Below are 17,473 nucleotides of genomic sequence, written 5' to 3'. Positions count from 1 at the left end.
CATCAAAAGATTAGATTCACTGTCTTGTATTTTCTACATTTTCTTTCCTAGACAAGAATTACAGTGAAAAGAAAACATTCCACTGGATCTTTTTGTCTTGAAAGTGACTCTGTATCCTTTCATCCACAAAACATGAAAACTGAAGAGCTTTTACAAAACCTTAGCCAGCAGACCTATGACAACTTATTGTTACAAACCTCCACTATAAAGCCATAGCTTCAGAGATAATTTCGCAGTACATTTCAAACCAACACAATTGCACTATGTATTACTATGCAATGGGCACCTACATAGTCACCAATTAGTTTCTCCCTAAATGCAATGAAAAGGATATTTTCTATACAAATTTTAGACGACAAATTCTTAAAAAAAGCTTCTTCAAACTCACTACAGATGCAATTTTTATCTGAGAACTACTGTTTTGTTCATGAGGAGAGATTACTTGAATTTCAAAGGTGAATTTTACATTCGTCACTCACCTGTCTCCGGAGAGATGTGTTTGGGGCATTTTCTTCAAACTTTGCCAACAGCTGCGTTGCCATTGACTTTACTTTATTTTGATTCATTCCTTCTCTGTCGCCCTGATCTTTACCAGAATTCGTACCCCGACTAGAAAAACGTGAAGCCTGTAAAAAAAAAACCAAAGGGAGAATTTTTCTTCAAATCTGAAATTGAGACTTCAGTGATATTACACAAGACACTCACAGGCTGAGAAGAATGATGTTATTTTGTGACACATCTGCTCATTTCAAAAAGGAACTCACTTTTATGGGACAGTAAAAAAAAAAAAATCACTTATATAAACAGATTATTCTCCTTGGTGGCCTATCCCTCAAGTGAGAGAAAGAACAGGATTTACAGAGACTGAACTGATACTGCTGAACATAGAGCAAGAAGCCATAAAAAACAAAATCAGGAAAGGAACGGGACTCTTGCCGGAAGGAAATGTTGTTAAGAAGTTATAAAACAAAAGTTAAATAACTGAGCTGGGACAAGAAAAGTAACTATATATATGTATTTCCTAAACCAGAATAGGACTTGAATGGAGATCTCTCACTTTTCCTTTATAAATAACTTGAAAAAAAAAATTTAGGTTCACTACTGTGTACAAGATTAATTAAAGACTGCAAGCTTCTCGGGGCGGGCGGGGGGGGGGGGGGAGGGAGGGAGGAAAGAGAGAGGGGGTATGTCTTAATCAGCACAGAACACAAAAGTTCAGATTTTGGGCCTCTGTTGAATCTGCTTCCTGCTACTTCATTAACTCTCTTCATGCAGAAGATGGGGTTAACATAGCAACAAGACTTAACACCCACCTCTTCAAAGCCACCGAGGCCCTTTCGACGCCTTTTGTTCATATCATTTTCTTCTCTCCTTTCAACCTGCAACAATAAAACCAAACAAGGTATGTTGAGCACAACTATATTTATGCAGAATTTATTAATCAGTATGTTAAAAATATTAAAAACTTAGCAAACATGGAAGTGGGGCCCACGGGTAGTTTGCAGAGTGGGACTGGGCTCAGGAGTTTCAGGACTTTTGGGTACTTATCCCGCCCCTAACACGGATTACAGCCCTGATTCATCAAAGGACTTAAGCACATGCCTAACTAAGCACACAAATAGTCTCATTGACTTCAGTGGGAATACTGACATGCTTAAAGCTAGGTATATGCATAAGTACCTTGCTGAACTGAGACTTATTACTGAACTTCAATGGGACTAATGGATATGATTGAATTCTTGGGGCCTTATCATAACTAATCATATCCATTAGTCCCATTGAAGTTCAGTAATAAGTCTCAGTTTCCCTTGTATGAAATCTCAAAGGAGTGCTTCAGGGATTAATGATTTAGGGGACAATTTTTAAAGGTATTTAGTGCTCATAAAGCACTTTGACATTCTTGGATGAAAGGTATTAAATACAAATTATATTATAATTAAACTGTAATGGATTTCAGGTAAAGTTAAAAAAAACAAATATACACAGGCACATCCCCCTCCCCTCCCACCTCTCACCACGCACCCCATCAGGTAGATTCTCAAGCACAAACATAGATTTCCTCCCCTTCAGAAAAACTGTCTGCTTTATCCACAAGTTCTATCAAACTGATTATGGTCTTGATTCAGTAAGGTATTTAAGCACATGCATAACTTTAAGCATGTGAGAAGTCCCAATTGATTTCAACTGGGCTCCTCTCACGCTTAAAGTTATGCATTTGTTTAAGAAATTTACTGAATCAGGGCCTACTTGAATAGACAGACAAGTGATATTACCCTGTCAAATGACTTAGTGATTTAAAATTTACATCGGCTCTCAGTAAAATTCAGTCCTGGAACTCCGGTTCAACTTCCACAAACAGGTAAATTGTAGAAAAATGTAATTATAACATGGACAATCTTTCTGCCTGGTAAACATGTCAGCCTATGTTGTTTCTGTATAATAGTCAATAAAAAACACAGTTCAGTCATTTGTATTTCTATGAGCTGCTGATGAGCAACCTTCCATGCCAGTAATAAAAAGAACAGGGGGGGAGGTGGGGAGAGGACAATGAATACAAACTTCCTTTTAATATTTTCCACAGCTTATAATAAATCATTCTAGAGTTAATTGAAGTTATCTCAACCTTAACTTCTGGGCAAATACCAAAAGAAACAGATGACAATATTTTGAATACTGTGTCTTTCAAGCATTGGCTCTCAGTAATCTAGTTTCCTGTCCTACGTAAGCATCAGTCTGCCCAGCAAGATTGATCAGTGCAATAGCACAATGTGTTCTGCAGAATAGTTTGTACATAAAAGCGGAGACCACACAAGAGAATGAAGGGCACAACAGCACATTAAAATATTTAATCACAGCCCATTGTATAAAATTTTGAAAGTTAAAGACCTAGACTACTAAGCAATTAATTGCACAGTGACTCCACGCCTGCAGACTGTGCTCATTATCATGTAAACACCTAAAACTCATTCTATAGTCTGGAGAAGTGCAGGAAACCTCAGTTCCTCTGGAGCACTGCAGACACTAATAGGAAAATGAAAAACATTATCTAGCCCAGTACATATTGGCAAACAAACTGCAGCCACATTACCCTCAGCTTTCAATTTCCTAATCTCTCACAAACTAGGCAGGGTTAGAGGTCTCCCATCCAACTAATGACCAGCTCTAAGGAAAAGCCAGACAGTGCAGGAAGCAGTGCTGGCAATTCAGTTGGTGGCATTCTCCCCTTGTGGTCAGTGCTGAATTAAAGCCACATAATGTTGTAAGGGCATACCATTGTGTTGGAAGTGCCATCTCTCCAACAAGACACAACACTAAGCACCTGACTATTTGTACTTAATAGGTCCTATATCAATTTTTGCAGAAGAACAGACTTAGAGCTAAGGTTATGGCCAAATTCTAACTTGGGAAGCTACTTTCTGCCTTGCTACATTTCCACCGCCTCTTCAGATAGCTATAGTTTGCATAACTTCCTGTCTCAAACTGAGGGTGTGCCCATGCAGCAGCTGGGAGGTGTCATTCCCAGCTCTGGTAGATGAAAACATGCTAGCTCTGCTGGAGCTAGTGCGCTAAAATTAGCAGTGTAGCTACAGCTACTCTGGTACATACTCACGTGGCTAGCCCAAGATGCCGCTTGTGCCACCATGGCTACAATGCTATTTTTAGGTGCTATTGAGGACAGCTAGCACATGTAGATCTACCCCAGCTGGGAATTCACCTTCCAGCTGGTGTGTAAATGCACACTACAAGGTAACATTTTTGGAACACAGAAGCTACACATCACAGAGGAAGCTGTGAAGGTCTGTGGCGCTTCCTGCAAAAGAAGTGACCTTGACATGCTTGCTCACTGAGCCATTTCTAGATGGACAACAAACATTGCAAACACACTATATTGGATCTGGGGTTGGAGATGAAAGATGTCTGAAGGGAAAGCATTATTTCTCCTTTCCACAGAGCATTGTGATGGTGGTGCCAACAGGAGGCCACAAAGCAAATTCCCTCTCGTCGTTTATCTCATCTGTAAACTTTTTTGGGGAAGGGAAGCAGTTATTGTTTTATCAAATGCTGCGTACATGTGCGGCTGTACTCCAAGAACTCCCAAAAGCTGCTGCTCTCACTAGACAATGCAAAGTGCTAAACTATTGTATTAATTCCTACTTCTGCTGCTTGCAGAGGTCAAAAAGTACCGGTATCTCTTTTGTCTACCAGTTAATGAGAGAGGATTAAACACCTTAGTAGTGGGGAAAGATTTCCACTACTGAAAGTCTGTTTACTTTTTGGAGTAACTAAGGAAAAAACAACATGGCAATAAGAAGAGCTCCTCGCCAAAGGAAATCATCTGTTTTAATCAAGCACAATGTTTATTTTGCCTATTTGGCTTGCCTCTAGTTTGGCTGGTTGGTAAGTGTGTCACTCTGGTTTTGTTTGTGGGTGTTTGATGGGTAAAAGTTGTTACCTAATAAGGATATATGAGATAACTAGTGAGTGGTTGACTGGTCACATGCTTTAAAAATGTGTTTATGGAATTAGCAACATGTAAGATTCAAGTAAACCTAGGAAATATCTGTACGCTCTGAAGCACTTTCTGGGTTAGGAGAATCTTGTTTAGGTAGCTGGTTTACACCAGAATTGAAAAGACAAGTTGGAAGCAGATTTGTAACCAATAAGGAAAACTATGAACATACATATACATATATATACACACACACACGCACGCACACGTTTACACACACACACACACACACACACACTCTCCTGTTAAGATCTTTGGACTAGGAATGAAGGAGTGAGAGAGCTGCCTTCTGTTACTTTTGCAAGTTAACATGTGAGGCAATGAAAAACTAAAAGTAAAAAAATCCAAAGTGCTTGTATGGCAGATATTTTTTCTTTTACTATGCAACAGACTAAAGTTACAAGAGAGTAGCAAGTTAGGTCCGTTACAAACATGGCTTCTTTGCAACAGCTGGAATTATTGAAGAAAATAAGGTTACAGAATGGTGCAGGAAACACAACCTCACACAAGTTTGCATTAGATTGTATTTTCAGGAAACATCCATGGAGGTTAACGAACTATGCTGTTATCACAACTTGACAGAGCAGCAGCCACGTTCTGGTGTTGGTTGGCTAGCACTTCATAGCAATTAGATCTGAACAATCACAGAGGGACAATTTTTGACTTTGAGCCAGACTGTGCAGGCTCAGTTTTAAAAAGGGGAAATGAGGGTGGGATTGGGGGTGCAAAAAACAGTCTCTCCAAGTTCCTGTTAACTTAGTGATAGGATTGCATTTGGGGTGGGGAGAAGGGTAAATATGTAGGATAGCAAAGTTATTTAACAGGAAAATATGTAACTGAATCTGTCTCCAAAGTCATTGTCTTGGAAGAGCGTCTATTCACTTAAGGAAAAATAAAAACCACTCTCACCAGCCCCAATCCTGCATCAGGCTCTGCTAGCACAGATCCCTGTGCCCTGCACGGTTTCACTGACTTCGACAGGCACGGGGTGCTTTATGAAGCACAGGGAATTGTGTACTTAATAGCAATTCTCCATTACTCAGCGGGACTTATGATAAAGTAGGAGAGAGAAAAAATAAGGGGACACATGTGAATGGATTATTGCCTAGGGGCCAGATCCTCCAAACACTTACAACAGTAAATGTTACTCTTGGTAGTGAACTTTCCCATTGATTTCAAGGTCATAGGCATTATACTTCTGTAAGTTTGGAGGATTGGCCCCTAAAATGTTTTGGAGAAAGGAACCTGAAAATGTGGTATCAGTACTATTAACCTCAACTATTGCTTTTCCAGGTCATTAATTTCATTGCTATAAATAAAAGATATTTAATAAATTGAAAAATTCTCCTAGAATCACAACTATTATTTGAGTGTACATGTGGTATGGTAATATAGATTTCACTCTTTTATATGAAGTACTGTAAGGCTACGGTACACCTTTGATAAAGGCGTGGTTAACTGATGCAGGGAAAAATAAAAGATTTTCTCCAGTTTTTTTTGCTAGTCTATAAAACTTTCTAAAATATTTTTCATTATATATTAACAGTGGAAAAACTGGCCAAAAATATCAAAAAAAGTTTTTTAAATGATTTGCGAAAACAGGCTTTTTATGTTGCTCACAAATGAACAATCTGGAATTGAATAAAGCTAAAGTAGAAAATGTTTTAAGAAAGGACACTGGCAAGTTGAAAAATCTTACATCTTTAAAAAAAAGATATTTATTTACCTATGTCAAATAATACCACAGTAGTCTGGACAGTTAAAGTAAACTAGTTAGATAAGTTTTTGCTTTCTACTCTTTCATTGTTTGCACACTCAAAACTCCCTTTGAACATTAACATGAATTTTGGATTTGCAAGGACTGCATTATAAGAACTAGTTAGTTTCTAGATAATTTAATTGATGACTAGCATAATGCTGCAATGGTTAGAGTTACAAACATTAAACAAAAATATTCGTTATGATAAGACCACACATCCTTGTCTGCATTGGAATTATTTTCATATAATCATGTATATATTCTACTGGTTTACATTATGTAGAAGAATGATAGTATATCTTTAACCTACTAATATGAGGTGAAGTAGTAGAGGGCAAAGAACCTTACTTTTGGTACTCGCTTCCTTGGTAACGTTAAATTGATGTAGTTATTAAAGATGAAGTTTGATGATTTTGCTGAGCCAAGGTCATTATTTTCTCCATTTTGCTTATCCACAGCATCTGTTAAAATGAAGATATTGCACTCTTAAGATATTGTATTCACATAAAAAAGTCATTTTTCAAAGCATTTTCTCTGTAGAAACAATATTTTTGCAGTCTACTAATAGTAGCATTTATGAGTGTGTTGGAGCCCACTCTCCCCGCACAACGAATGAATGAATAAATAAAATCTACATATGTTTTCTAAAAATTGGAAGAGAATCCCATATGAATAAATATGGGGAGAACAACATCCTTAGCAAGTTACTATAATGTTTGACAGTATTATCTTAATGATAGTGGCAGTTACTCAGTGCTCTCCTGCTTTCTGAGACCATTAAGGAATAGAAAGTCTTGATCCAAATCAAATATTTTTTCCCTTTCCGTTTTAAGCATGAGATTACTACTACAGACAGCAAAAGGAGTCAAACATTCCAGAGTGATTATACTGTAGCTGTGAGAAACGGACTTTGGCCCAACATCAGGCGTAATTAGGCAGCTTAGGTGAAATGATTTTTCCAATTTCGGTAAAAATGAAGAACAAATGGTTTGCTTACCAACTGCTCTCAGAGGGGTTCCTCTAAATAGCTCATAGAATTTTGAGAGGTACATGACCATGCTGAGTTTATCAGGCTCTCCAGCAGACGCCATCTCTTTCCCAGTGGTGACTGGAGGAATTCCAAACTCTCGTTCAGCAACGTCAAACACCAGCTGGTTGTTTTCAACAACATCTTCTTCATTCAAAGAGTCAAAGTCACTGAGGAACAAAGATTAATATTGGGTGGGTTTGGGGAGAGCTGCCTTCTGCCATTTTCACAAACAAACAATAAAAGCACTCATTTGCCTCATTTGGGAATGTCATGACTGAAGTCATGATTCAAGACTGCCTGCACATTTCACAGGGTTGCATTTGTGAACTGTATCCAAATTTACAGACAAGGCATACGACCCAAAGCACTTCCCTACGTTTGATGTTCACTTTTCAAATTAAATTTCAAAAATGTCACTGAACCTAATTTTTCAAAATTATTATTTGAGCTAGTTGTAGAGAAAGAATTTCCTGATCTACCATGTGAAAAATGTAACCATACCACAAACAGTACAAAAAAATCCTTCCCTTCCAGAATATAGCTGCACTGCTACATGTTCCAACTGCTGCAAGTGATGCATTTTGCCTTTAAACACTGGAATAATCCCAATTCATTTAGAAAGAAAAGTAATCAAATTCATGACCACATAGACTAGTGAATTGTGAGCTCAGACTAGCACCACATTCTCTTATAAAAAGCATCTCTCTCACACACACACACGCGAACACACACACATGCACACGCACAAATTGTTGTCCTTGCGATAAATATATCACGACTGTCCAATTTATCAGACTTTTGACCGCATTACCTGCCCCCAATCCATTTTCTTGAGACTCAATAAAATTGCAATCCCAAGTAGCTTCAAGCAGACATTAAAAAAAAAAAAATAAAGCTGCTAGCAAAGACGTTTCCTCCACCTCATGCCAAATGTGAAATTCTATGCCCCAAACGAGTGATCCCTTCCTGATGCCCAGGATGGCTGAAATTCAGTCATGGGCCAGTAGCTGCTTTTATGAATCCAAAAGCATCAATTTTTAAAATCTGATGGTAGAAATCTGTACAGTGTTCTGGATCTCATTACTGTGTTTAGTGCTTCATATTGATGCCCTCCGGCCAATGAGATTAGCCAGTATTTGGGGCCTTGCCAGGTTGTTTCCTCTAGGAGGAGAAATTGATGCTGGAGTCGGATATTTCTTAGTGGAATCCTCTTTAGTTACAAAGAAAGCATGCAAAGTCCTGTTTCCCTAAACACAGTAGAAACAAAACAGCAGGGAGTTTTCTTGCTCAGGAATTTGAATTTCCCTTTCCAGCATGTACTGTGCCCAAAAGAAGGTCTCTGTGCTCCTTCTCACTCTACATTCACGACAGATTCTCTCGCTTTCTGCCTCTCCCATGCCTAAGGCTACAATTATGTCAGAGAGGTCACGGAATCCTTGATTTCAGAGACCTCCGTGACATTTTCTGCTTCAGCCCCTATGCAGTTCTCAGCTGCTGCTGGTGGCAGGGCCCCTCATAGCTCCCAGCTGCCGCAGGCACCCCCCTGCAGCTTCCAGCCAGCGGGGAGGGACCCCGCAGCTGGCTCATGTTGTCAGGGATATTTTTAGTAAAAGTCAGGGACAGGTCATAGGACAGGACATTGCCTGTGATCTGTCCATGACTTACTAAAAATATCCATGACAAAAATCTCACCCTTACTCATGCCCACAGAGCTTGTCAACCCATCCCTTGGTCGTTGTGTTTTCAGTCAATCCAAGGGAAACCCCTCTTATACTCCTGAGTTACGCCTTGCCATGTGGCCCACCTTGCATGGTGGCTTCTACGATTTCCAGTTTCACAAGGTAAAAGGGGCCCAACTGCACCTCCTATTCAGCTGAATAATTAGCATTTAGCACACCCATCAGCTTTAACCATGTCAGAAACCATTACACTAGCTTCCATTTAAACTAGCTCTTATTTTGGTGCATGTGGCATTTTTTTCCATTCTGGAGTTTCCAGTTAGGTCATCTTTTCAAATTTCTGCCAGTGTCATTGTGGATTTAAAAGTCTGTGTGCATTGGGTAGCCCAGCATGCCTGTGTGCACTCTCCAGAGCCAGAGGGAGTCTGAGAGGACACTGGAGTCACTCCTACCACAGATTTCAACAGAAATGATCATTAAAGACTGATTACAGCTTCTCTGGATGTGGGAAGATCACAGGTCTCAATAAGTAGCTGGGGCAGAGGACACACACTAAGGGCATGTCTACACTACAACTAGACACCCACGGCTGGCCCATGCCAGCTGACTCAGGCTTGCAGGACTCGGGCTAAGGGGCTGTATAATTGCAGTGGAGGTGGAGACTTGGGTTGCAGCCTGAGCTCTGGGACCTTGCCACCTTGCAGAGACCTGGAGCCTGGAAGTTTAGGCTGCAATTGAACAGCCCTGCAGCCTGAGCCCCGCAAACTCAAGTCAGCTGGTACGGGGTGGCCGCCGGTGTCTGGTTGCCGTGTAGACACACTCTAAAAGTTTCTGTGTAATTAGTTAGGTCCAGTGGGATATGGTGTGGTTACAGTCAGAAGAAGGGGGTTAGGACAGAAGAGGGAGTTAATTTGCCAGGACTACCTCGGGAATCTGTTACTCGATTTTTGGTGTTCATAATGCAGCTAATATGAAAGGGTGTTGTATTGCTCTGGACAGAGCACATACAGAAACAGTCTAAAGCTGCAAAACTCCCCTGAACTTGCCTCTCCTTTCTAAGAATGTGCTTCGAGGAACACATGGACATAAACCCTCACATTAAAAAAAAAAAAAAAAAATAGGCATGTGATTTCCACTAAAGTCAACAAGAATCACACGGCTAAAAGCCATGCAGCTCTTTGAAAATGTATACTGTCAGTTTTAAATGCTGGGCCAAGGACATCTGGGAAAAAACCAAACTCAGCGATGGCATGCACCCGGTTGCAAAAACAAATGTTAAAAGGGGACTCTAAACCACCAGCATTGTTTTAGTTGGCCTTACACTAGTCTATACTTTTATAAACTACTTAGCGTATCCTACAATTAGCAAACTCTACCCACATAACTTACATGAGGTCAGGTCTGAAGCGGTGCATAATTGCACACAGCGCAAGGCCACTCCTCCAAGAAGTAGTGAGATCAGTGACATGAACATTCCTGTAGCCTTCTGTCTGTTTCTGACACCAGGTTAAAAGCTTATTAGGTCGAATATCGGATTCTGCAGGTGTAATATAGGGAGAACATTTCAGTCACTTACATGCTCTGAACATGAAATGTAAAAGAATCATACCAGGCAGAAAATTTCACATACCATGCCTTGAGACATTCACTGATCTTCTAATAGAGCTGACCCTTTCAAGAGGGCATTGTTGTAGCTCATTTGTAACATACAAATGTCTAACCTAAAGCAAAAACAATTTGAACATGAGTACATGAACCACTGCAAGTGATTTTAATATAATATTTTCTTTTCACGTGAACTTTATCGGGTAACTTGACCTCATCCAGAGAATCTCATGAAAGTTTTGTTTATGCAGCATTTCAACTGCAGCCATGTGACTCCTGGGACAAAAATGAATTGTGATTTTGTAAAGTGAGCCTTTAAAGAACTGACCTGATGAGGTCGAACACAGCTGGAGTTCAAGTTGGGATAGCGCGTTCCTGGGTCAATGGTATACTGGTCAAAGTTCTTGTTGATATTTTCGGGTGTAGTCTGGGGCAATAGTCGATAAATGCTCTCTCTGACAGACAATAATAAAGAAGTGTCAGTTGAAGACAGAGTGCAACCATTTTTTCCTACATTGCTTTTGTAATTGCCCTCACCTTTATTTAGAATCGGTCAATGATTAGCACCCTGCACTAAACCTGCATCTGCACCAACTGCCAATACTGTCTCAGCATGAGAAATTTTCCAACCCAAACCTGAGACAGACACTTATGTGATGCTGTATCTTCCTGAGGCAGGAAGAGAGCAAGAAAGAAGTAAGATTACATCATGCAAAGACATCTGGTTTTGCTTTAATCTCCACCCAAGGGGTAACTTCTCCTTTTACCACAAAACAGCATTGGATCCAGTCATCCTGCAATTCACCCAACCACTCGGCCCTTCCTTTGTTACTCCATTCAATTTTCCATTTGGGATTGCTCTGTGTTTCTGAGTCATCCACAAACATCTGCCTTCTCATTCCTCACACAGCACTGCACTTATAGTCCTGATCTCATAATTACCACAAACAATACTGCTCCCAAACAGCTACGATACATCAGTTTCTAAAACATCCTGACCAGCTGTAACAGTATCAAATCTTTGCCAGTGGAACCACTAAACAGGGTCAGCAAATTCAGGCCATCGCCATGCAAAAAAATTTTTTGTTGGTGCCTTTAATAACAGTTTTTAGGAGAGTGAATAATAGATTATAGAAAAGAACTTATGATTAAAAGCTATGCAGATTCTTGCTTGCTGCACATTTAACAGAGTCAATAAAAGTCACATCACGGTCCCAGCATGAACTAAAAGGCTCAGCTAAAAAAATGGAGGTGCCAATTCTGAAGACTACTGCTGCTAAGACATGTGTGTTCTTTGACTAAAAGCAGATTATTTCACAACAAGTGCTTGGGGACCAGAAGATTTGCAGGGCTGGTCATTTGATACCAAGCCTTACACCTCTTCCTCAAAGTTTCAATCTGGGTCAGGTCAATAGTCACTTAGGCCCTAATCCTTCAGATTACTCGATATCAGTGGACCTTTGCACCAGCAGAGTGTAACTTGCAGGACCAGGCCTAGAGGTCCCTGCCATCTGAAAACTGTTCAGTAGCCTAAATGAACTGACTGCCACCACAGGTAAGCAGAATACTTCTGTTACTTGCGCTGTTCCTTGAACATCTTCTACCATCACCGTATTCCCTTAAAATTTGCTTAAATGGGAGGGGAAGAAGAAAGGAAGTGTTTACCGTTCAGCAAGGATCTCTAGTGGGGGTTTTCCTTGATCCCAGCTCTTCACCATCCATGCTGTATCAAAAGCAGCTAGGAAGCCTCTTGCACAGCCGGTACCCATCGGCCAGAAGGGCTGTAAAGAGTATTTACAGTTTAGCCATATTTATCCCTCATCTTTCTTAATAAGAGACTTATCACCAAAGCAGTTGCCAGGTGGGCTTGCAGGCTAGGTTTTCACACATTCTGAGATGCTAGGCCAGAGAAAGTTCTAGTATACAGTATTGCCAGCTCTCACAATATTTGGTGTTTTTTCTCAAAGCCTCAGCTCCTGGAGTCATGAGAATCTCAGCTTCAGTTTTGTATTTGTATATTCATTGTCCAAAGAAATTTCCAGCACTTATGCAGAGAACATCTGGAAAATGTGAACCCTAAAACATTCAAAAACCAGAAGGGAAGTAGAAAGATCCAACATTTCTTATTATTAAACAAAACAAAAAAACAACCCTCCTGATTTTTAAGCCAATCTCACAATGTTTTGGGGATCTGATAGAAGATTTCTGAACATCGGGGGTTGGCGATACTGAGTACACTGCTTGTTCACTCTAACTACACTTCCAGCATCAAAAGTACAAAGCAGGACAGTTGACTAACTGGGACTGCAGTCAAGGGAACTATGCCATTTACACCAACCGAGGACCTGGCTCCCTGTTTTCAGCTGTGAAACACAACTTGTGTTATATACACAAGTGGAATCCGCATCAGAGATCATTAGTCAGGCATTAGTTACTGATAAGTTATAGTATGAAAATGAAAGAAAATTCTATTGTAAAGAAAAAAGCACCAACATTTCACAACATGTATTGTAAGACAGGGGTTCTCAGACTTTTGTACTGGTGACCTCTTTCACACAGCAGGCCTCTGAGTGCGACCCCCCTTAAATATATGAAAAAGTGTTTTTAATGTATAACACCATTATAAATGCTGGAGGCAAAGTGAGGTTTGGGGTGGAGGCTGACAGCTCCCGACCCTCCATGTAATAACCTCACAGCCCCTTGAGGGGTCCCGACCCTCAGTTTGAGAACCCCTGTTGTAAGACAAAGTAAAGAGGGTTCACTGACATTCTTAGGCCATCCCTAATGGCAATTCGATTGTATACGTCAGCCCAGTAAACAACACATACTCCATTTCGTGCAAGACATCCTGAAGAAAGCCCATAATGCCACAACACTCTGATACAGACGATTACAAGCATGAATAATAATGAGTAACAAACATTTACACACACAAGCAACTTCTTTGAAGATTTCCCTGGAATTACTCATGTACGTAAACTTACACATATGAGCAAGTGTCTGCAGTATTGGGCCCACAGTTAGTACAGCTGACATGACCAACAAGGAGTCACTCCCCCTCCAACTTTAGAGGTTTTTTGTTGTTGTTGTTTTTTTTAAAGCAAAGTTGTCTGTCAAAGTGTTGTACCTAATCACACTGTAATTTAAAGTGGCACCTAAAGGTTATTATAATTAAAGAAGTCAGCATGTAACAAAATATTTCTCTAGATTTTTTGTTTCTTTATACTTTATGCATTTGCCAGTGTTTTATGTAGAAGCAGCCTCACTGTTTCCCCCTTATTTCCTGTTTCTCCTTAAAGAATCTTATAGGAATGGAAGAAAAAAAATTAAATCCAGCCATTCTATTTAATGGTATTCATTGAGAAATTGCAGCTTTTAAAAAATGAGTCATTTAAAAAGTTCAAAACTTGTCAGTGTCCCTTTAAACAAATAGAAATTATGAACATGCTTAAAAACTAAGTAAAAATGCTGTCTGTTACTAGATATTATTAAACATGTGGCCAGCTCAGCTGGTTTCTGAATCTTCTTAATTCTATTCTTTTCAGGAAAGATTTAGGATTATGTCAGCTACCAGATAAAATTCACATTGCCACCTCCTGGTTATTATACTGTCAAAATAAGCAATCTGAATGCATTTACCAAAGTACCTGAACCTGCGGTTTAACAAAACCAAACCAAACTCCTCTTACAGCATAAAAACATGTTTTTACTTTAAGGAATTCAAAATGCTTTTTGTTGTTGCTGCTAGGTATACCTCAAGTAAACTATCTCCAACAAGGGCAACTAAGAGCTGATGTCGGTGCCTTTCTCTTATTAGTGCAGCATTTTCAGAGGCATACATGGAAGTAAAATCAAACATAGCCACGTCTGGCTGCCCATAGTGATTAATCGCAAAATCCAAGGAAGGCAGCTGGTAATTGGTTGCAAAGTCTGCAGCTTCCCTTGCATAAGACAGCAGATTGTCCTGGTTTACGTTTTCCCCACAGAGAAGCATCTCGGTATCAATGTAGTCCTGAAGAGACAAAAACACCAGATTTTAAAATATTCTGATGCAGGGACAGAAAATAGAATAGCACATAGCGGATGGCAACATCACATCTTGTGGCAAAGTACTGAGAGAAATTTGGCTGCTACTTAAATATTTAGAAAACTTGTTAATATGTAAACACACTGCTTAATATTTTAAACTATATACTAAGCCCAATCCAGAAACAACAACTCTCGATTAGGCAAGCCGAATAAGCATTACTACTTACAAGAGAAGATGGTGCTTTCCTCACCCTCCTCCCCTTAGCTACATGTTATTTTGGTAAATTTACTACCCTCCTATTGAGAAGGTATCACCACCACTAGTTATCAGTATGCAATGAAGTCTGTCTTTCGTGTCCCATCACTATTGAGAATATTGCACTTTAGGACTTGTGGGTCACCCTATTGAGTGATGAGTGATCTGGCATATATGACCGGATATTGATGAGCCTATGGCTTAAAACTGTATATACATGGACACTGTGTAAGACATAATAGACTATCTACAAATTGGGCAAGGAAAGAATTTGTTTGTGGAAAACTGCTCAACTTCGCAGGGACTCTTTCTTTATGGGTCATGCTGCTTATGGTCAGTGACTGATAAGGCGATTTCTATTTCCAACTTAATCATGGATGAGACCACTGACCGGGCACATTCTAGATGGATGATGCTGCAGAACAGATATTAGCCCAGTTATCTCTAGACAGGTTGTGTTTAGCACGAGACACAAATGGATCAAAGAAATGGTGTGGATGTGCCAATTGCCTGTGACCTTGGTTAAGTGCCTCTAGCTCCACAACAGGATTTGTTTGAACATGTACATATTGTGAGAAAGTCCTGGGAATAGGATTAAGATGAGAAAAGTGATGGTGAAGCTGTGCAAATGCCCTCACAACAGCTGCATGCAGTGTTGCCCCTATAAGGGGATCCCTCTGCAATTGATACCAGAGAGGGAGGAAGGGGAAAGTTTACCTGACTGGAACAGTTTGAACAGGCAGTGGCTGGATCAGGTGGGGAGGAAGGGGGTATTGCCCTTCCAGGTGACCAGAGAAGAGGATGTTCCAGAGAAACCCACTTCATCTGGACATATTTTACTGGGCGCCCAACTTCAGGGAGAATGGGGTACACCCATCTGAATGGGGAAGAAACAGTCTTTCCCTAATGTTAGATAAAAATATCAGCAAATATCTGGGAACTCAGCTAGGGTAGCAGTGAGGCAGCCAAACTAGTGTCTCTTTGTGAGAAATGTCCAGTGCAGATATTCAGTATGGAAAGGATACAGTTATTGGATAAAATGGATTGGAAAGGGGATTTAGAGGAAAGCAGCACTTAAGAAAGCTAAGTGGAGGGTTGAGGGCTTGTAGTGTCTGGCTCTTCCTTTTCAGGCCCCTTACTCTTATATGAGGGAGGGAGGCAAGGTCCCAGCAATGGGCTGGCTTTGACTAGGTTGGGAAGGGGGAGGGCTGACAGTACCTCTCCCAAAAAGGTGAAATTTAATTATATCCTGCACTGCACTATTCATTGCCAGGTACTCCCAGGTATTTTAAGTGAATCAAGTTGTAGCCTGCTCAAACCACATCCATCGCCTCCTGTTTTTCTTCCTGCAAGGCCAGACAATGGGACAGTGCTTTTGGAATAGAATTCCTTTGACGATACTGTGTTAGTTTTGTGGCAATATGAAAGGAACAGAAATTTGTATCTGTGGCTCTGTTGACAGGAATTTGGTTTTGCTTATTGTACATCTAACACCTCCCACAACATTTAAAAAACAAAAAACTAGGGTTACCATATTTAAAAAAAAAAAAAAAAAAAAAAAAAGAGGACACTCCATAGGCCCTACCCCCGCCCCTTTCCCACCCCCGGCCCCACCCCAACTCCGCCCTTTCCCCCAAAGTCCCCGCCCTAACTCCCCCTCCTCCCTCCCAGCCATGTGAAAAGGGCTGCCCGAGCGCTACCAGCTTTACGGTTTGCCGGGCAGCCTACAGACCCTGCGCCCCCGGCCGGTGCTTCTCCAGTGCAGCTGGAGCCCGGGAGGGGAAGCACCCAGCCAGGGGTGCAGGGTCTGGAGGCTTCCCGGCAAACCGTGAAGCCGGTAGCGCTTGGGCTTCGGGCAGCCCCTATGCCTCCGGACCCTGCACCCCCGGCCGGGCACTTCCCCTCCCGGGCTCCGGCGGCGCAGGGTCCGGAGGCATGGGGGCTGCCCAAAGCCTGTAGCGCTCGGCTCTTAAACAGAGCCGAAAAGTCAGGGGAGGAGCAGAGCCGCCGCAGCCGGAGGCTCTGCTCCTCCCCTGACTCTTCGGCTCTGTTTAAGAGCCGAGCTGCCCGAGCGCTACCGGCTTCGGGCAGCCCCCATGCCTCCGGACCCTGCGCCGCCGGAGCCCGGGAGGGGAAGTGCCCGGCTGGCGGCTGGGGTCCGGAGGCAAGGGGGCTGCCTGAAGCCCAGCAGCCACGGGAGGGGAAGTGCCCGGCCGGCATTTTCCCGGACATGTTCGGCTTTTTGGCAATTCCCCCCGGACGGGGGTTTGATTGCCGAAAAGCCAGACATGTCCGGGAAAAACCGGACGTATGGTAACTCTAAAAAAACCTAAAACATTTGAAACCCAAGACAATTTCAAGCATTTGTTCCCCACTGGAAAGATCTACTTGTCAGTCTCTAAAATGATTCTAAATGTTCTTGTTGGGGAGATTAGTAACTATCAGGTTTTATTGAAGTCTGATCCTGTCTATAGGGGACAGAAAAAAAGATTAGCTCAAGTTTGGGAAATGCAGCTTCTGTCACTTTGTTACAGTACAGTTGCTGGAAAGCCACAGTCACAGCACATGGCACAGGATCCAATTAGCCATTCCAGTATCTCAGCTT

At 41.3% G+C, this 17,473-nt stretch overlaps 1 protein-coding gene across 50 annotated transcripts in view; it reads right to left on the bottom strand.

Annotated features, from left to right (window-relative positions):
* MICAL2 (microtubule associated monooxygenase, calponin and LIM domain containing 2) overlaps positions 1-17,473 on the bottom strand; it is a 198,599-nt gene that overhangs the window by 98,399 nt on the left and 82,727 nt on the right. For all 50 annotated transcript variants that reach the window (XR_006176557.2, XR_006176558.2, XR_010600970.1 and 47 more), the window contains exons 8-16: positions 14,338-14,595; positions 12,249-12,364; positions 10,912-11,038; positions 10,609-10,699; positions 10,368-10,515; positions 7,267-7,466; positions 6,618-6,730; positions 1,314-1,379; positions 480-626 (exon numbers count right to left, since the gene is read on the bottom strand). Coding sequence is in view for 44 of the 50 variants with exons in the window: in XM_008178916.4 (XP_008177138.2) it covers positions 480-626; positions 1,314-1,379; positions 6,618-6,730; positions 7,267-7,466; positions 10,368-10,515; positions 10,609-10,699; positions 10,912-11,038; positions 12,249-12,364; positions 14,338-14,595 (1,266 nt within the window). In the remaining 6 variants the exon portion in view is untranslated. The remainder of the gene's footprint in view (positions 1-479; positions 627-1,313; positions 1,380-6,617; positions 6,731-7,266; positions 7,467-10,367; positions 10,516-10,608; positions 10,700-10,911; positions 11,039-12,248; positions 12,365-14,337; positions 14,596-17,473) is intronic.

This window comes from Chrysemys picta, chromosome 4 (genome assembly GCF_011386835.1).
Source record: "Chrysemys picta bellii isolate R12L10 chromosome 4, ASM1138683v2, whole genome shotgun sequence".
Lineage (NCBI taxonomy): Eukaryota > Metazoa > Chordata > Testudines > Emydidae > Chrysemys > Chrysemys picta.
This window is presented reverse-complemented; position numbering and strand designations above follow the sequence as displayed.